We start from the raw sequence: 21,392 nt of genomic DNA on the forward strand, positions 1-21,392 counted from the left end.
AATATTTTCAAAGTGGACATCTCATCAAAGGGAGGAGGTACTACCACCATTCAGGAACATCTGCACACACAGCCTCCAATAACTTTGAATGAATGTCGCGTTTTCAATCTGTGAGTGAATCTCAACCCAGCAGCAGCGGCAACGTTAGCACGTCCTCTGCTGTTAATACTGCAGGTAGCCAAAAAGCTGACACTGCCTATCATGTTAGCGCCACCTCACTATTGGGTTTGTAAGGTCATGTTACTTCTAAACTAAACAAAGTTTATGCTGGATTATGCTAGTAACCTGTTTGTTCTCTTTTTTTCCAAATGAGAATCGATAAAAAAACAAAAACAATGACGAACCAGACCATTAGGTAGAATCGAAAATGGAATTGGAATCATAAAATTCTTATCAATTCCCATCCCTACGACTGGTAGGAGCCAGTGTGCACACACTCAAGTGTGTCCTGAGGCCTGACCTAGGGTCTGTGCTTGGACCAGTCCTCTACACCCTATACCTGCTTCCTCTAGGTCACATGATAAGGAAACACTCCATTAACTTATGGAGCTGTTTTGACTGCACTCACAAGTAAAACAGTGGCTCAAGAAAAAAAGGTCCCCTTAATTTCTGAGACAAAGAGTGACAGATCAGGAAAAATGTTAGTGAACCTCAGATGGGAATTAAGCGGGTGAGGAGAGCTCAGGAGAACCTCCAAACAGATACTGGATGAGTACAACACAACCTCCCTACGAACAGTTTACTCTGCATTTATCAAAGTTCTGACATCAGGGTTTCTCGTTCAACCCCCATTAGTGACTACAGCAATGACCTGCAATGAGGCTGTGAGAGAGCAGAGTGCACACGCATGAAGAAGGAAACAAGATTCAGCGTTCAACCTTCTACATCCTAGCACAGAAACAGAACGAGTCAAAGTTCCCAGTGACCTCCTACTGGTACCAGATGAGGGACTGGTCTCTGTGCTGGTCTGATTAGATCTCAGTGCAGCTTTGATACCATTGACCACCATATCCTTCTACAGAGACAAGAACCTGTCACTGGTATTAAAGAAACTGCACTAAACTGGTTCAGGTCATATTTACTAGGTCATCTCAGTTGGTACTAGTTAATGATGGTTCCTCTGAGACCACTACAGTCAGTTCTGGTGTTCCTCAAGGGTCTGTGCTTGGACCAGTCCTCTTCACCCTTGACCTGCTTCCTCTAGGTCACATGATCAGGAAACACTCCATTAATGTTCTCTGCTATGCAGACGACACTCAGCTGAACTCATCAATGATCCACATGGAACAAACCAGCTGACTAAACTGGAGGCCTGTCTGAAGGACAGGAAAACATGGAGGACCATCATTTCCTTTATTAAACTCTGATAAACTGAAGTTCTTGTGCTGGGCCCAAACACCTGAGGACCACCTGATCTGATGAGACAGGTACCCTGGATGGCACCACCCTGGCCCCCAGCACCACCGTAGGAACCTAGGAGTTCTCTTTGACCCGGACCCTTTAACTCCCACATTCAACAAATCTCCAGGACGCCTTCTTCCATCTACGTAACATCGCTAAGATCAGACACATCCTGGCTCAAGAAGATGCAGAAAAACTAGTCCCTGCTTTTGCTCCACCTGCTCACGTCCCCGTCTGTCCATCAGTCTCTCCTCCTTTCTCTCTCTCTTTATCTCTGTCCCTCTCTTTCCTTCTGTCTCTCTGTCTTCCTCCATTCTCTGTCTTTGTCTCTGTCCTGCTCTCCTGCTCTCTCTACGTCCCCACTTGACTTGATCAATGACACCACATTCTGAGGTGGTCTGGGCCACAATCCTTCAGTAGTGTGAACACATATGTGTCCTGAGATCTGATCACTAGTGTAAAAGTGAATGTGTTGGGCCTAACTGAAGGAGATTCATCAGCTGATGTCCTTTGTTGAAGAGGAAAAACCACCACAGAGCACGTGAAGGGCGGCATAGTACAATGTGTGACAGTGTAAAAAACTCGTAGAGGAGATAAAACTACAGCTGCAACACTCTTCTTTGGGGGTTTGATTAGTGAGGAACAAACGTCATTGTGATTTCTCTCTCTTCTGCTTTTAATCTCCAACAGATAAACATGACAGGTGCCAGCTGAGCCATTTCCTCTCAACCGTCAGCTGATCTCGCGCTCTCAACCATCAGCTGATCCCTCTCAACCATCAGCTGATCTCTCCCTCACCTGTCAGCTGATCTCTCTCTCAACCATCAGCTGACCTCTCCCCCGCAACCGTCAGCTGATCTCTCTCTCAACCGTCAGCTGATCTCTCCCTGTCAACCGTCAGCTGATCTCTCCCTCTCAACCGTCAGCTGATCTCTCTCTCAACCGTCAGCTGACCTCTCCCCCTCAACCGTCAGCTGATCTCTCTCTCTCAACCATAAGCTGATCTCTCCCTCTCAACCGTCAGCTGATCTCTCTCTCTCAACCATAAGCTGATCTCTCCCTCTCAACCGTCAGCTGATCTCTCCCTCTCAACCGTCAGCTGATCTCTCCTTCTCAACCGTCAGCTGATTTCTCCCTCTCAACCGTCAGCTGATCTCTTCCTCCCTGTCTTTTGCAATCATCAGCTGAGTTCTCTCTCTCTCTAATAAATCAGCTGCCCACCACTCCTCACCCCCCTCACTCTCTCAACTAAAACACTTGACATAACCTAAAACAAGGCAGTTGTTCCTTTAGTATTTCAAATGTTGGTGACAGATGTCAGGGATGTGTAGGTCTACATCATCTACAGCAACAAACAAGAGTGTTTCATCTCTGCAGGTTCTGAGTGACGTACTCGCGTGTGTAAAAACTACAGACTGCTGTAAATCGCTTGATTGACCACACATCAAATAAAAGAAATTTATGTGTTCATTTGCATACAGAGCAGGAAGGTGAGCTCTGATCACAGGAGACACGTGTGGAGACACGTGTTTAAATCAAGCGTGAACTCAGATCACACCGGGACAGACCTGACCAGCAGGTGTCTGTAGGACCTTACAGAACTTCCATTTTGCTCTGCACTGCTAACGCTCTGCTTTATAACCAAGATGTGGTCTAACAGACTCACCACTACTGTGGTAGACTGTCTTAACTGTAAAGTCAATTCTGAGAGAACGTTGGAAACAATGGAATATCTTTAAAACTGTCCAGAAACATAAATTTACTCATTCTCTGTCTGGATTAAGTAGACCGGCTGCACAGTGGTGCAGTGGTTAGCACTGTGGCCTCACAGCCAGAAGGTTCCGGGTTCGAGTCCCGGCTCAGGTGCGGGATCTTTCTGTGTGGAGTCTGCATGTTCTCTCCGAGCCTGCGTGGGTTCTCTCTGGTACTCCAGCTTCCTCCCACCGTCCAAAGACATCAATTTGGGGACTAGGCTGATTGGATTCTCTAAATTGACCGTAGGTATGAATGTGAGTGTGAATGGTTGTTCATCTCTGTGTGTTGGCCCTGCAATGGACTGGTGACCTGTCCAGGGTGAACCCCTCTCACCCGTAGATGCTGGGATAGGCTCCAGCCCCCCAATGACCCTTACTAGTAAGGAATAAGCGGAAGGTGACGATGGATGGATTAAGTAGACTTGGATTAAACCAGATGATGACCTGGAGAGTTTGTAAAGGACATTTGTGGACATATTGCTATATGCTTCAAGCTACATATATGTGGCTGGCTCTTTCTACCTTCCGGATTAACAAACATCTTTCTTGACTTGACTCCTACTGTTGAGTACTTGTGAGGTAAATCATCACTGTGGCCCCCCAGCAAGAAGGTTGTGGGTGGAGCCCCGGCTGGAGCACGGGGTCTTTCTGGGTGGAGTCTGCATGTTCTCCCTGTGCCTGCGTGGGCTCTGCAGATCTTAATAAGGAAGATGGATTTTGGCCAGATGTCCTCGGAACACATCAGTACAGTTTTTGTTGTGGCTCTGCTCTGTTGAAATGTTCAGCTAAGCTAATATCATGCTGCTACCTGCATGTGGTTCCCATTAAACTTGATTTGAAGTGTTGGGTCTTAAATGGGAGCAGGAAAATGTTGATAATGACACTTTAATCCTGGGCTGCAGGTGTGTGCACTCACTTCCAGATGTGGATCCATAAACTCCCACCATGCTGCCCATGCAATATTACCTCAAGTGCACTGAAGCGAGACATTACATGAATGTGTGCTGGCACATACCTCTCTCCTGTACATAGTAGGCGAGGTAGAGGTCAAGCTCTTTGACGGACACGGAGATGTGTCGAGGCTGGACACAGAGGATTGGATTGGAGCACTGGCCTCCCTTCACCAGCCGCTCTCCATCTGTGCTTTCCAAAGGGATTCCTTTAAATAGGATGACCATCACCAAGTCCAACCTCCAGACCTGGGACGACACCAAACATGGATTACTGACTCACAGTAGTGCTCAAGCCCAGTACAAGATAGCTTCGTCAAAAGTTCCACTTGTTCCATCAAATTTTACTTGACTTAAAATCCTGGAGAATTCACTTTTAAAAATAGTTACAGGAAACCATCTTATTGTCCAGACCAGAGGATGGTGACCCCTCTGAGCTGGACACCCTGCTAGTTAGCTTAGCACAACAAACGAAGTTCTGTAAACTGGCCACAGTTAATTATCTAAACACACATTACACAGCTTTGATCTGCAACCGACCGACACACAGCAGCAGCGTCCTACATGATCATCCCGCTCACAGCAGGTGTCAAAAATCATTCATGTAATTATAATAATGATTAATTTCATCCTTAGGTCCTTTCAAAGCACGAAAGGACACCTCGCAATACACCACACAGAAAACACACAGTTAAACCTATAAACAAGGTTCCTGTCATTGTGGAATGTGTACTGATGACTGCTGTATCTGGGTGGAGGCACAGGAAGCTTTGGCAAAAGTGAAGGGATTTTTTGTGAAGAAAGAGAACCAAAATACAGCTGAATGAAGCAGGCAACAATAGACTGACACACAGACAAGACCCAGGTGAGCAAAGAAAAACTGACAAAGAATGGAAGTAAGGCAGACAAGACACAAGGGGGAAGTGAATTTCAAAAGAAAATAGGAAATAAGAAAATAAAGAGCAAAATGAAATAATGCAAAAACCACAACACAAGAGTTCAATAGAAATTTGCAAAATTAAATGTCCAAAACTCAATAATCACACAGTGTAGACGCGACGCCCAACACTAACCAACACCCTGCTCAACATGCCTCAGGCGGCTGGGACCAACATGTCACTGCACTGGAATGACATGATGGTGCTTTGGAGCTCTCAGCTGCCCTGAAGGGTCGCGTCCAGGCAGCAGCTGCTGGACGTTAGTAGGAAGACAAGACAGTCAGTCACTCAGTGGCTTCACCGGCACAGCTGCAAGCCAGCTACACGCTCGCTGTCCCCTACACGTGAGACATGAAGAACCCATTCATTCACTGCAGGTTCAGGTTCCAGATTAAAGCCAAGGCACCGTTGGTGAGGAGGATGGAAGCCAAAAGGGTAAACTGATGCTATTGACAACAGTGCTGTTGCCATTTTGGACTGAATGTATCAGTGGAAAAAGCACAGATGAACATTAACACACAACTAATATATGGAGTCAACCAATCAGGTGCCAGATTCTGATGTGGGTCAGCAGGACCCTGGCAGTCGGATGTCCGTGAGCATGTGCTACGAGGCAGAATGTAAATAACCTTGTCTGCTTGGCGGAGACAGTCTATGCGTCTCATTTTGCCTTTCTGGTCAGGGTTGGACAGGACGCAGCAGGCCGCTTTCTTCCCCGTGATTGACAGGACAAAGTCTTCTCTGCATTCAGGTCTAATGTCCTTTCTCAGCTTGGCCAAAAGACGGCTGGCCCACTTTTGCTTCACCTGCAGGAACACAGACACGTGGCGTGGTTAGCTGCATCTGCTCATGCGGTGAGTCGTGTTTGTAGCATCACAACTGCTTACAGCCAGTTACACCGGTAAAGTGGGTGGAGGCGTTGTGCGACGCAAAGGAGAAGATGTTCTCAGTGCGGTCGTCACTGCACCTGCGCATTTACAACTGCACAAGCGTCACCTATGACATCACAACCAGTTTGTGTCTGTTTCTCTGCAGGGTGCTTGGGGGGGCACTTTAAGAAGCTCTTGGTGGTCTTGAAGCAGCTTTGGGTTGGAACCTGGCTTCAGCTGAGATGATGAGAAGACAATGAACTCTCAAAGGCTTTCAATTTCAAGAGGACAAAGTCGAGTGCTACACACACGACTTTACCAATGACTTCAACCTTCAGAGGTCAAAGGTTAACCAGAATTCAGCGGTATCATGTCGAATGTGTACTTTAGTTTTTGATAGAGGTTAAATCAATATCAAACACTTGTCTACCTTTAATTGACTAGAATTGTCAATGGACACTTTGCTTTCACCAGAATACTACTTAATTTAGGTACTTTTACCCAAGCAATGATAATATTGTTACTTTTACATAACAGTATTGTCATTACTGTTATCAGTACTGACAGTAGAGTATATCTAATATGTGTCATGTAAAATGTGATGTCTGGATGGGATTCTCAAAATGTTCACTTCACCTCGGCCTTCTCCCCGAGGAGTTCATCTTTGACAGCTCTCTCCTCTTCTTTAGTCATCCTTTTCTCGTGTTTTTTGAAGTACTTCCTTTTCCTGGCCTGGAGGTTGAACCAGGTGTAGGCGAAGGCACGGACCTGGGGCAGCAGAGCCTCGATGAACGGATGGAACTCATCCTGCATCACACACACACACACACACACACACACACACACACACACACACACACACACACAGGGAGAGAATCATCAACTGTTTTTTTTTTTCCCTGTTTTTAGCCTCCAGGACTGAACAGTTGATGGTCATTTTCTTGAAAGTGTAATATTTAAGGCCTCACTCTGCTGATCCTGCAGCAATCACATGATCATTTCAGCATGCTTTCACATTCAGATGCGATTAGTGACACAAAAATGATGAATCCTTCTCTCACTGTGAAGTGGGGATGTCACAGCCAACAGTTCAATTCACAACTCACATGGAACTGCAGGTTCCGAAAGGAAAAAAATGAATGAATGTATGTTATGTATAACGTTATACACATGTTATACTCTCTCTCTCTCTCTCTCTCTCTCTCTCCCACAGCCCTTAGGAGGGTCCGCCCTGCCCTGCCAGGTGCGTGCTGCGCCTGAGAGCGGCAACACACCTTTCATGGCTTATTTAAGGTCAGCGCCAATTCTTCTTGACTTTATGACAAATAAAACAGTTTGAGCCTCTTGGAATAAAAACCAAGCAGCTGTGATTTCCCTCCCCATCGCACTTCTTTGCTTGCCTCCTTCACCTGATTCAGGCTACCAGGCAGTGGCTCCACTTCCTCCCAAAGGTTCTTTTCCTTTACCGGCTTTCGTCTCTCCATGTGGTGAACTCTAGGGGCGGGGCTTCCAAACCGTGCGTTGATAAGGACCGTGAGTATGATAACACTTGATTTCAGCCGGCGATGCATCAGCAGCTGCTTGTTGTCACGGTGAGCTCAGTGAGATCGCAGGTTCTGGAAATCTCACCGAGTCCCAGACATAGTTAAAGACTACGGACGATGTTTTAAAACCAGAAACAGCCCAGGTTCCTCTTCAGCACTGTAGCCAGACTGGCAGAAAGCCACAGCTCTATTGAACCAAGTCATCCTGGTTCCCTCAGCAGTAACGACTTTATCAACTTTTAATGATCAAATTCTACTATTAGAGATCAAATTCATCTCCTTCTGCCATCAGCTGACACCAGCTTAACCTCAGAGACACCTGTAGGCCAGACACACACCTGGGGCCTCATGTATCAATACTTGCATGGATCTCATACTAAAAAACTGCAGTCGCAAGAATCGTGAAAGTTCTACGCACAAAAAACTCGGGATGTCTCAATCTGTGCAAGCGCCGGAATCCACGCACGTTTCCTTGATACGTCCCAATCAGCGTGGAATTGAGCGCAGATGTCGGAGTGACCGGGTTCACCCCCGTTACTCCCACCTATAAATACGCAAATTTATTTAAAGAGGGTCTCCGCTGTCCGCACTCGCAAAACAAAGAAAAAGGTGCTGGTAGGAGAGGTGGAGGAGAGACAGCAGATTCTGTTGGTCAGCCTGTCCAGTGGTGTCAGGATGAACATTGAACGTTGTGAGTGGATGAGAAGTGAGAGGGTGAACGAGGTGGGTTCAGAGCCACGCCCCCCACGAGATGAACACAGTGGTGGGACCTGTTATTGGCTAAAGTTCCCTTCTCATCACCAGTGTTGTTGATCATCATGTTCATACATCTGAACCTCTTCTACTGACGGAAAGAACGAGTCGCTACATGTTTGAGGTTTGATGACGACGGTAGAAAAGTGTTGGCTCCTCCTTTACTGAACATCAAAGTGATACAAAGCAGTTTTCCTCACTAAACCTGCGCGAGCATCACTACGTCATCAGCTTGCACCACTGCTGGCGCTCTGAAAGATTTCCTCTCTGTTTCTAATGCATGTCTGCAATTCTAACTTCCTAAACAATGCAAGCTAACGTAGGACTAAATTCAACACTGCGCAATCACTAAATGAACAACTACAACAATCAATTGGCTTCACTCTGAATTTAAATAAAAAACTTAGAAAATGGCACTAACATTTTCAAGCACTAAATGGCACTAACAGGGAGAGGGGCACCTGACTGAGTTTCAGCAGCGGGTGGCGGCTGTCATGGGCAGCACCACTGTGGGGGGGGATTGTCGCCACCACCCACGCTGACTCCGAGAGCCTGGAGGGTCAATGGCAACTCCATTTCTTAGCAACATTTCCACATGCTTTGCCACAGACGTGAAGACAACAACTACACAGAATCAGACATTAAATAAACCAATAATTTCAATAGAAATTGATCCGTCAGACATGCCGCCGACGTGCAGCACCCCCGCCAGCTCAGAGTCATCCGCCAGGACCAACGGCAATCGAGGCCAGCCCGTCCCCTGGCCCCAGCACAACACCAGGCCGACAAGCTGCGCATCCTCCAGCCCACCCGGCTTCTTACCAATTCACACTGTGGAAATGAAATTCTGGCGCGCAAGGACGGCTGCCCAGCCGGGATCGGCGTCCATCCCTCCAGCCTCTGCGCATCGATGATCTGCAGGTTGATGGAGTGGAAACCCTTACGATGAACGTAAGCGTGTTCCTCATGGAGGGGAGCGCCGGACGCAGCAGGAGGATGGCCCGCGGTAGCCGGAACCGGTTCATCAGCCACTCCTCAGAATTGTGCAGCAGATCCTCCCGCTCCCTGAAATGTCGCTCCGTCTTACTGCAGGTCTTGCTGCGTCCTCCAATAGCGCGAGTGCTGCCATTGTCTCAAGTTGCACATTCAACACGATTGTGAAGGCTCTTTTGTAGCAGCTTCAGTAATGTCAACAGGTGTTTGTGTTGATGGCTTTTTCGTGCCCGATGTATGCGGTTATCAAATAATGTCAGTTACCAAACACCGCCACAGGGTGTCGCCAACGGACCAAAGTGCAGTCAATGCAAGAATCGGCTTTCCGCCAACTTCTACTGCACCTCCGGAGTTGGCGTGAAACAGAGCAAGAATCAACAAACTTTTCGTGTTGATACATCTGAACGTGAGCGTCCATCCTGGCGTGCGCAAGATTTCTTGCGTAAAACGCGTTGATACATGAGGCCCCTGGACTGTTTAGCTCCCATTGACCTTCACAATGCAACGCAATACTTCACCAATACAATAATGTCCTCCTCTAAACCTCCACCTGTCTCCTAGACCCCATCCCAACTAAGCTGCTCCAAGACTCTCTCCCCTCGTTAGCCCCTCCCTCTTAGATATAATCAATGTGGCGCTGGTGTCTGGTTCCGTCCCTAAGTCCTTTAAAGTAGCAGGAATTAAACCCTCCTCAAAAACAAGCCTGGATCCAGAAGTTCTACCAACTACAGACCAACATCACATCTTCCTTTTCTCTCCAAGGTTCTGGAGGAAGCAGTTGCTAAACAGCTCTGTGACTTCTCCACAGCAACAGCTGATTGGAGGATTCAGTCAGGTTCCAGGTTCATCCTAGCACAGAAACAGAACTAGTCAGAGTTACCAGTGACCTCCTACTGGTACCAGATGAGGGACTGGTCTCTGTGCTGGTCTGATTAGATCTCAGTGCAGCTTTGACACCATTGACCACCATATCCTTCTACAGAGACTGGAACCTGTCACTGGTATTAAAGGAACCACACTGAACTGGTTCAGGTCATATTTACTAGGTCATCTCAGTTGGTACCAGTTAATGATGGTTCCTCTGAGACACTACAGTCAGTTCTGGTGTTCCTCAAGGGTCTGTGCTTGGACCAGTCCTCTTCACCCTGTACCTGCTTCCTCTAGGTCACATGATCAGGAAACACTCCATTAATGTTCTCTGCTATGCAGACGACACTCAGCTGAACTCATCAATGATCCACATGGAACAAACCAGCTGACTGAACTGGAGGCCTGTCTGAAGGACAGGAAACATGGAGGACCATCATTTCCTTTATTAAACTCTGATAAACTGAAGTTCTTGTGCTGGGCCCAAACACCTGAGGACCACCTGATCTGATGAGACAGGTACCCTGGATGGCACCACCCTGGCCTACACTCCGAGGATGCTGCTGGGCTCCTGCTGGTTCCTAGATGGTCCACAAGTAGATTGGGAGGTGGAGCCCCCAGTTATCAGGCTCCTTCCCTGAGAAGAGCAGACTTAAAGCTTTCATTTTTGATAAAGCTGAAAGTTAGGGGGCTCAGACTAGCCCCACCCCCTAGCTATGCTGCCAATGGCCTTGACAGGTGGGGATCTCCCATCATCTCAAAGCAGACGACTGTCCCCACTGATCCTGGATCTGCTCCACATTCCTGCCTGGTAAAGGAAGGTTTCATCACTGTTTTTGCAAGATGTGCTTGTTCATGGAGAATTACTTGGTGGAGATTAAAACAATTTACCAGTGTTGGACCTGCTCTTCTGGTAAAGAGAGATAAGATTAGCTGTGATTTGGTGATGTACAAATAAAACTGACTTGACTTGAGTTAACTTTCTTAAGGGTTACTCACATCTGTGTGACACTGGCAGCATCAACATCAAAATCAAGTCAGGTTTATTAGTGTGGCACCAAACCCCAACCAAAGTTCTGTCCTGACTCTTTCCAAGTAGAGCAGGTCCAGCACCTCCCTCCTTCAATGAACCTCCACCCAACAATTCTCCATCAGCAAGCACATCCTGCAACAGCAGCCACCAGAACCTTCCTTTACCAGCAGGAAGGTGGAACAGATCCAGGATCAGTGGGGACGGATGTCTGCTTTGACCTGCTCAGGGCAAGATGTTGCCAATCGATGGCTGCTATAATAGTTACATTAAATCAATATTACCAACCTTAAATACAGTTGGCAGCATATTTTGTCAGGAGCTCATTGGTACTTCAACAATGAAAACTGCTCAGGAGGAAGAGGCAGGACCCTGACGCACATAAATGAAGGCATGTGAGAGAGACTGAGGGTGAGATGTGATACAGGATGCATCTTTAGAGCAACAAAAATGCACAAACGCAGTGATGTTGAGGAAGAACAACATACATTTACTTCCTCTAAGGTCTGATCAAAGTGCAATGGAGACATCTTCAAAGACCATGCTGACAGTCAGGAACACCTCTTTGGCTTTCAAAGCTTCGGACACAGAAATGAGCACAAGCACCTGAAACATTACAGATCAGAAAAAACATGAGTGCGAATCTCCAGGTGTGAAGGCAGACACGTGCAGAAATGTGAAAACTGCAATTTGATGCCTGTACCTGATTGACTGCCCTCCCTACACCCCTGTGACGAGTACGTCTCACACAGACAGAACTGCTACTGCGTCACTGCCACTGGCAACCATCGTTCTTTGAGTTGGCCTTCAACGACGGCCATCAAGAGTTGAATGTTTCTGGTCACTGCTTAATAAATTGTGGTCAGAAAAGTGGAGACTTGAAACCAGAGAACAGTCACATGTTTTCAATTTTACTCAGAGCGCAAGAGTTAGCGAGAGAGAGAGAGAGAGAGAGAGAGCGCAGGCAATAAGGCCTACACCTGATATTCTTAAAAAGTTTTGTTTTTAATAACCTGATCTCAACGCTAGAGGGCCACTTGCACCCCCTGCTGTTGACTGGCTGTAACTGCACTGTGTGTCTGAGCCACTGTGTTAGCTTCAAATTTCAGGTGACAGACGTACAGAATCGCAGACCTCAACTAACAGCTTCATATGATCTCCAACAACATGACAACATATCAGTGGGCTGATCGATCGGCTGTGGTCCACCCATCACAGATTTATTGCGTCAGCGTTTATGTTTTCCGATATACGCCGATAGTAAATAAGTTTGTTTTTGCAGTACGTAAAATGCATAAGACATGATTTATAAATGTTTTAACAGTGTGTGTTGAGCAGAGAGCGCTCCAGTGACTTTGGTGGACTCCTGCATGCAGCTATGCTAGCAGCAGAGTGGATCCATTTTTGTTCTTGATCAGCAGGTGACGAGAGGTCAACATTCTGATATTTATTTTATTGTGGTTTATTTTGGTCTTTATTTAAATGGACAAATATGACAATGCTGTCAGTTGCACATATTGGTAATCTGGGATTTTATTCTGCTCTACAATTGCCATCAGGCTCAAAAATCCCATATTGGTCAGGATACAAAATTATACTAAAAATGTATTTGTTTTATTTCCTGAACTTCAGCCTCACACAAAAGATGTAACGATTGAATAAGATCCCATCAGACCCCTCAGCAGGAGTCAAGGGGCTACGACCTCGACGAAAAACACAACACTGCAGTCTTGATGGAGCGGGAATCTTGTTCCAAGACATCGGGATTAAATGTTGTTGCAGAGTTGGACCTCCATATATTGGTTATGTTTTGCAGGAGATCCCACTGAGAACCTTCATCTCTCATGTTCCTGCAATCATTCCTGAAATGTTTTACTTGCATCATCCGTTAAACTCTCAAAGACGTCACCGGCATCAGAGAATTCTGGTTGCCATTTAAAGCGTTACTTAGTCCACCACCATGTTTAAGATGCTGACGTGTCCAAGTGACATCAACATGTTTGTCTATGACCGAACGTTGCTCAGAGTGTCACACTGCCTCATGCATGCTGGTGCCTTCTGCTCCCTGGGGGGTTGATGCTTACACATCCTCACCATGATCAAGGAACCAATCTGTGCTGTGCACCGACAGTGACCACCACACATCAGTAACCAGGATATGAATGGAGGCGGCATTTCATGTTTGGTGCATTGTGAGAAGGAAATTCAGCACAAAAGCAGATGAGGCACCATCCCAGCAGGGAGAGGACAGACACGAGATACCACGAGAGGACACGAGAGGTTAGCTTTCAGCAATGACAAATATAATGGGGAAGTTTTAAAACTACTAAGAACAAGAGCGGACAAGCGCAACCAGGTGGTGCACTGAAACAACTCACTCAGCCACGCATGTTCACGGTGGCACCGCATCAGAAATGTTAGGGTTCATTTTAATCTCTACTAAGTGTTTACTCCTCATCTGTCTGCATCAAGAAGACGTGGATTATAGCGGACAACGACTCTGAGACATCCTGAACAGTTTAAATTGCGTGTATCTGCACACCCTCACAGAGGAAGTACAGAGAGGAGAACCGGCACTACAACTCTGACAAACATAAATGACGGAAAAGTGCAGTCGTGACTTTGTTTATCTCATGTATCCATTTCAACTCATGCATGAGTTTTGTACAGTGCAATATTTGGCACCTCTGTAAGGGAGACAAGAAATGCCACATCAGTGCCTCGCACTTTTGGTTCCGCCGGCCAATCCGGCAGTATTACGAACTCTGGTAACTCTCTTTGTTAAACGTTAAGCCGTCTGCAGACCTGAATGTGGATAAATCATGCAATCATGAGACTCCTCTAACTCTCCAAATGTCCTCACAGCACATGGATTATATTCTGAAACAATTTGTCTCCTAGAGGTTGTGAGACACCCAAAGCAATCAACTGCTTTATAGGCAAACACTCCCGTAGAGAAGGCTACAGCCGAGCCAGTGACGTCATCCTCCCACATTCTCTTTCCCCGACATCGGCCCTCGTTTATCCACCAAATGTGCTACAGGAAATGGGTGTAAGTTGGGCGTGCAGTCATTCCCAGGCGCTTGTGGGCATTTATGAACACAGGCATGAGTGGAGGCTCCGATCCACCTCGGTCAGCTCTGAGATGTCGGGGTACATTCTCCCCTCAGCGTGACCTGGACGAGTTGGAGGACTGAGACACTCTGACCCACCTATGAACACAGACAGATTGTCAGACTCAGATCTGCACATCCATCTGCCTCATCAGGAGAAACACGCTTTCCTCACTTTGAACCTCAATTATTCATAATAGTTCAATGCAACCAAAAGTCACAATGGTGCTGCTGGAACTTTCAGGGACGCTCAAGTGTACACACCCATCCAGCCCCTCTTGTCTCTTTCATTCCGTTCATTTGGGAAAGAAAAACACAAACCTAATAATTATTTAATAGTTCTGTTTTTTGCCTTCTTACTAAAGCGTGTTCCTGTAGACCATTTTACTGTCACAGTTCGACGCTTGTACCAAGACCATGGGAGGGTCGTGGGGTCATAGGTGGTACCCACTTCTGTTGTGTTAGCTTAGAAACTGCTGTGAGTGCATGTTCAATCATCATCACTCCCTTGTCTCTTTGACACAAATGCCTTAACATTTAGTAAAATAGGAATCGAAAATATCGAAATGCTACAGGGTTTTGAAGTCCAGGCATCACTTGTGGTGGCTACAGGATTCCATTACCTTTGCTTTGGTTTCTTTGCACAGCGCAGGACCTGCAGAATCAGGGAAGGTACTTCTTGATGGCTCGGCTGTTTTAAGCCTGTGGCAAAACCCGGCATTTTCTACCACTGAAAGGGGTCAAAGATCCTTCGTTATGAAGCCTGCCGCTGATGTTGTGATCCTCTTTGCTCTTTAGAGTTGTGTGGCAAAGTTGACACGATCACCTCATCAGACACTGATCACATCTGAACTGAACAGCTGGGGTGCTGGAGTGGGAGTGATCATAGTGAGGAACTCTGGATGGTGGTGTAGTTTTAGAGCTGCATTCCCCAATGGACACACTCCTGAGACAGCCAACACACCTGTAACACTCCTGTAACACACCTGACACACTCCTGTAACACTCCTGACACACTCCTGTAACACACCTAACACACTCCTGTAACACACCTGACACACTCCTGTAACACACCTGACACACTCCTGAGACAGCCAACACACCTGTAACACTCTTGAAACATACCTGACACACTCCTGTAACACACCTGACACACTCCTGTAACACTCCTGAAACACACCTGACACACTCATGTAACACACTTGACACACTCCTGACAAACTCCTGTAACACACCTGACACACTCCTGTAACACTCCACAAGCGATGTGAGTGACTGACACCCGCAGGAGAAGAGACATGTGTCGCTGCTATCTCATTAACTTTGATCCACAACTTTCTCAGAAGTTACATGGAATTAAAATAATCAGTTGCTCAGGACGTCCTGCTAACTTCTCCATCAGTGATATCACGGTAGGCGGGATCATTAGCCAGATCAGATTAGCTAGTTTAGATCATATTCACTCTTAATGAAAGGCTAGTTAAACAGAGTTGATCCTGTTTTATTATTATCACACGTTTGTCTAATCAATCTAAACTATTAATCCATGTAACAGGTCTGTACCCTGGATGGAGACCGGGGGGGGCTGGATTTAACCCTTTAGAGACCAGTGGTTTACTGCATGTTCAGTGTGTGTGTTTCAACAAATCTACTTGTAATAAACTTTAGGGTTGTCAACAATAATCAAATTGGCGATGCATCGCGATGCAGGCGTGCACAATTGTGCATCGATGCTGCAACATCCCATAATCCATTATGTCATATTGTTTATTTTTCTGGCCTCAGGTGGACAATAACAGTTGTGAAGTCTTCTTACTTCCGGGGCATTTCCAGAGCAACCTTGCAATGACATGCACAGTCATCGTGCTGGAGCGACATGCTCTGCTAGGTGCTAAGCTACTGAAGCTAGCACAACAAATACCCAAGCGATTTAAAGCACACCCAGAGCTTGGAGAGCTGATATTCGGGCACATTTAGGATTCTGCAAAGTTAATGGGAAACTAGACAAGACTGTGTAAAACCTGCCACACTAAAATTAAGCACGTAGGCAATACAACTAACTTCAGGAACCAAGTAGATCGTTGGCTTTACCAACAACAACAACTGCAACACATCCCAGCCAAGAATTGATGAGGCGTCGTGTCAACTTTGCCACACAACTCTGAAGAGCAAAGAGGATCACAACATCAGCGGCAGGCTTCATAGCAAAGGATCTTTGACCCCTTTCAGTGGTAGAAAATGCCGGGTTTCGCCACAGGCTTTAAATACCTGAGCCCCGGTTTAGGCTGCCATCAAGAAGTCCCTGATTCTGCAGGTCCTGCGCTGTGCAAAGAAACCAAAGCAAAGGTAATGGAATCGTGTAGCCACTACAAGTGATGCCTGGACTTCAAAACCCTGTAGCATTTCGATATTTTAGTTTCCTATTTTACTAAATGTTAAGACATTTGTGTCAAAGAGACAAGGGAGTGATGATGATTGAACATGCACTCACAGCAGTTTCTAAGCTAAATCTGTTGTTCAGTATATCTGACTGCTTGTATTGACTCATGACTGCTGAAAACTTTGTCATGTTGTGTGCGAAAAGTTTGATGCATCGTAGAATCGAATCGAATCGTTATTTGTTGAATAGTAATCGAATTGGATCATGAAGGCGGTGCCAATGCACACCCCTAAAATACTTTGAATAATCTTGCATTCTGGTCCTGTGCTGTTCTAATATTCAGAGTATTGCTGTTCAGGTTTTACTGCCTGCTGGTCCCTGCCCTCCTGGCTGATATTTACTGATGTCAACATCATCTGTCTAAAAACAACTTTGTATTTTATTTACATTTTCACAAACTCAAAAACCCATATAAACTTGAAAAACTTTTGGAAAAGCCCATGAATCATAGTTTGTTCTTCATCACCGATGACGAGCCAAACAGATCTAAAAACGGGCCCTTGGACCGACTCCAATCCATAAACGCAGACAGACTGACGAGGTGCTGCTGGTGTGGTTCCTCTCTGGATATGAGCAGGGAGCCACACCAGCTGGCCTCCCTGGCCCACTAACCCATGAGTTTGGGAGAGTGATCCTAACGGTAGAGAACATGCGGCACTGCTTCAGAAAGCTGCACAGCATCCCAGATGCTAGTGGAAAAGAGGCTAACCCAGCTCTGCAGAGAAAAACATCAATCACAGCAGAACAAAATAATAGCAGCGTACTATTTCAAAAGTACAAATCAACAGCAGTGTGTTGAGTTTTAGTGCAGAGGTTTGGTCTTGGGGTTTAAATGATGTTTTTCTCATCCTCAGCTGAATACGTTCCACATAAAACTGCCCATCTTGAAAGTTTTGTCAAGTATTCACTTAAACATCCACAAAACGAGGACCAGGGGAACACGTCTGCTGCAGTCAGGCTGGTCTGGCAATGAAGACACAGCACAGAGTCTTCAGCCACGTGACCAATGGTAGCCCCTCCTCGGTCATGACAACCATCAGTGCTGGGGGCAGCAGTACGAATACTGGCAACACAGATACAACAACAGCATCATTGCATGGTGGCTGCAGCCATAAACATGTTAAAGTGAAAACAGCTGTGTACACACACACACACACACACACACACACAGCTCAGAGCACCCATGTCAACTAGCTCAAGGGACTAACCCAAAGATTTGTCCCAGTGAATAAACAGTTGGGGTGTGAACTAGTAGGAGTAGTACTAGTAGCAGTAGTAGCAGTTCTGTGATACATCAAAGTCGACCATGATGAGCGTTCAAAGCACACGTCATAACCATGTGATGCTAGTGATGCCAAACTCAGCCCTTGACTCTGGACATGTGAAGCACGTTCTGGGTTCTGGGTTCTTGAGGGAAAGTCTGACGTATGGTGGAACGTTCTGCCTCCTCTGAGAAGCTGCGGCCTACAGACTTGAGCACCAGAAATGACTGACTAGACACTTCCATCAGTAGAGCCCTTGCACTGTTTCTTCATTTCAGCTGCTGGTGCGCTACTTTTCCTACAGCCAGGCACAATCTGGTGAGAAGTGATGACGGGCAGAGAGGGAGGAGCCTTCCTCCTAGATGGAGGGGAAAATATCTGCTGGCGGGAGGAGGAGGATGGGGGAGGGATGGGTGTCGCTGAAAACAGATCCATGTTTATAGTTTCATTAACAGCTGTTGAGTTCACATCAGCAGACACAAAATCTCTGAATCCAAAAAACAGAGTTCAAAATGAATGTGCTGGTGCAGCTTCTTAACTCCTCCCCTCATGACCACGAGGATGTTCAGCGTTTAGTGAGCCTGTTTCAGAGCTCTGGATTTATTCTGAAGGTCATGAAAGGATAGGTCATGAGGAAGCAGCCACCGCTGGGTCCTCCGGAGAGAAGTTCCTCTTTCACACCACCTGTATGCATGAAGGCCAACCAACCACCGAGAGCACTGACACCAGGTTAGCGCCGCGTCACATGATAACTCAGGAAAGAAGGATCATGCAGTACATTCACTGCATGTTACTGCATTACTGCCAGTTACCATAACGGCAGGCGAGCAAACGCGTCATACGCCATTGTTTTTTTAAACAAGCTGTAGGCGGGACGAGGCGCAGGGGAAATGTGTTGACTGGATGTATGTCCTCTGCTGTGCTGTCGTGTTGCTTTTGTATGTTTTTGCTGTGCTTGTCATGACAGATGCAACGTCAGGTTGGGTGTTGAACTGCTCTTGCAAAGTTAAAGATTTTCCAATCAAATTATTTTCTGTGTCTGAAAAGTCTCCCGATGGAAAACAAGTTGAGGTCAAAGTGCTTTTCAAGGGTCAAAGTTGCCACCAAGACAGTGAACCTGGAGAGGTGACATCACTGCAGAGGTCAGGGGTCACATCCTGGCACCAAACACCCACCTGAGAGAGGAACACCTGCACCAGCTGGTCTCATACTCAGCCCTATCCTTGATATTCTGTCCATCCCATTTCCATTAAAGGGTTTTGATGAACCTCCCACTATTCCCAGTATGACGCTGTCACAGCCTCGACAGGGGGGTGGGTTTTTTGTGTGTCTCATGTCTGCTGGTCCAGAGAGACACTGAGGGGACAACTAACGCATGGAGTAACTGATATGACGCGGTGTTCTGGTCCTGGTCCTGGTCCAGACACAACTGATAATTAGTCAGCTACTTGATGGCTTCATCTCCATGTAGGGTCAACGCCGCTCCAGCAGCGCACGTGGATCAAATATGGAAAATACAGCAAGAGGTTTTACCTGAGACAGGGACAGAGGGGAAAACATCATGGTGATCCGGAGCAGCGTCCGCGCCTCCACAGCGGCTCGGCGGGGCTGCCAGTGACGGGCAGGAACACGCTGGTCCCCGCTGAGTCAGAGACCAGCGGCGTGAGTCAGAGAGCGCAGCGGCATTTCCTGCTGCCGCGCGGCTCCGTGACGGTCCCGAGGAGCGGGAGCGAGCTCGGTGCTCCGCCGCCTCAACTCCAGAAATGATGACACGCTAGGAAAGTTGAGGCCCGGAAGAACGGCCCGCAGGCGGGAGAGCGGAGAAAAGTTGGAATAATCATTCTTAGCGGAGCGAGCCGGAGGTGCGGGAGGAGAACAGCGGAGAGTCGCTACCGACGGAAGGAGGCGAGGCGGAGAAGAAAAGGAGAACTGAAATGACGTGATGAGTCCAGCCCAGCCCAGAGACCCGCTTAAAGCTGCAGCAGCAGCAGGCACCCGGGCCGAGCCGGGCTTAGCCCGCCTAGCCTGACCCTCATAGACCCGGGCCGAGCCGGGTCACGTCTACCCGTCCACCACAGGTATCACTACTGGGACAGACCTACCATCATTACTGGGACTAGTTCCACCTGTTTATTTTGTAGCAAAATGAAATTTCCAATTGAAAGCACAAATAATGTCATGAGGCTATGCATTCATTAAATTGAGGGGATTCGTTATATCTTGTGACCTCGAAATAACGACACAGACACAACAAGCAGCTGAGGGACCTCTGCGCCTCTCCAGAGAGCTGCAGGTGAGGGGGGAGGTTCCACTCGCTCAGGAGCGTGACGGACGCTCACCCAGGAGCTGATGGGACAACAATCATCTCCATTCTCCACCCACCTTAGAGGAGAGGCAGATCTGAGATCAGCCAACACCTGAGAGCTACAACACAGGTACACTGAGGACACGTCGTCCAGGCAGACAGCAGCTGACGTCAAGTCTCTACAAGTGTGTGTGTTATCGTATGTCAGTGTGTTAGTGTGTTTCTGTGTTATTGTGTGTGTGAGTGTGTTAATGAGCGTGTGTTTTATTTTGCTTCCTTAACAAAGGCAGTGTTAGTGTGTGAGTGTGTGTATAATAAACGTGATCTGTGTCACTGTTCACTCCATGGTGTTTCGTCACTTTCCAACTTCTACCGGAACCTTCCTGCCGTGTTTCCATCGTGCTGCGGCTCCGCGAGCTCCCAGCGGCTCTCCGGCCCGCCACACCGGGACAGGAGGCCCTCTGTCGGCTTGTCATTCTAACTCAGCCCACTGGCTCTAACTGCGGCCATTTTCTGCTGAGTAACACACAAACACACTCGCGCGCGCGCGCCAACCTCACACAACCACACACACACACACACACACACACAGGAGGTTTACAGCTGAACTTCAACTTGGCCTTCCGCCGTCCCGCGTGATGGTGACCGGCCCACTGCTGCACGCGCCTTTAAGGAAATCTCCAAAAGTCAACAACTTCTATTCGCCGCAGCACGCGCTCATAAACCGGGACCCGGGCACCGCGGGGATCGGAACCCGCGGGGAGACGAAGCCTGTGCTGCGCTGATACGTCCCGTCCTCCTGCACCGAGGCGACGTCACTCCAAACCCCGTTGGAGAAAGCAGCGGTTTGCCGTTAGCAGGTTAATCTCTGCAGCGCGCGACGCCTTGCACGTGTCATTGTGTCACTTCCTGCTCGGTGGTCTTTAGGCAAATTCGGCGTGAGTGTGAGACTCCAAATGGTATTCATAGCAACAACATAACAAGTTTAAAAACCGTCTCTAGCGGCTTCCGCCCCGTAAGGCATCCGACGGAAGCCGCTTGAAGAGGCACCAACTCCTGAAGTGAAGATCCGGACTCAGTTGCGGGTGTTCGGCGTCTGATTTGTGAGCCGAATTTGACGACATTTCCTGATAATTGGGATTTGCTCACAAAACGGCCTGCACGACGCGTCTG

The 21,392-nt window shown here is 47.4% G+C and overlaps 1 protein-coding gene across 6 annotated transcripts in view; it reads right to left on the minus strand.

The window, feature by feature from the left end:
• nfic (nuclear factor I/C) overlaps positions 1–21,392 on the minus strand; it is a 64,994-nt gene that overhangs the window by 43,141 nt on the left and 461 nt on the right. For 3 of the 6 annotated variants that reach the window (XM_086224247.1, XM_086224249.1, XM_086224243.1), the window contains exons 2-4: positions 6,549–6,719; positions 5,673–5,849; positions 4,171–4,354 (exon numbers count right to left, since the gene is read on the minus strand). In XM_086224247.1, the coding sequence (XP_086080373.1) occupies positions 4,171–4,354; positions 5,673–5,849; positions 6,549–6,719 (532 nt within the window). Of the gene's footprint in view, positions 1–4,170; positions 4,355–5,672; positions 5,850–6,548; positions 6,720–11,587; positions 14,610–19,447; positions 21,076–21,392 lie in introns of those variants that run through there. The other 3 variants (XM_086224245.1, XM_086224246.1, XM_086224244.1) reach the window with 3 other exon arrangements.

This window comes from Aulostomus chinensis, chromosome 14 (genome assembly GCF_037954235.1).
Source record: "Aulostomus chinensis isolate RoL2024-O1b breed Wild chromosome 14, RoL_Achi_v1.0, whole genome shotgun sequence".
NCBI lineage: Eukaryota > Metazoa > Chordata > Actinopteri > Syngnathiformes > Aulostomidae > Aulostomus > Aulostomus chinensis.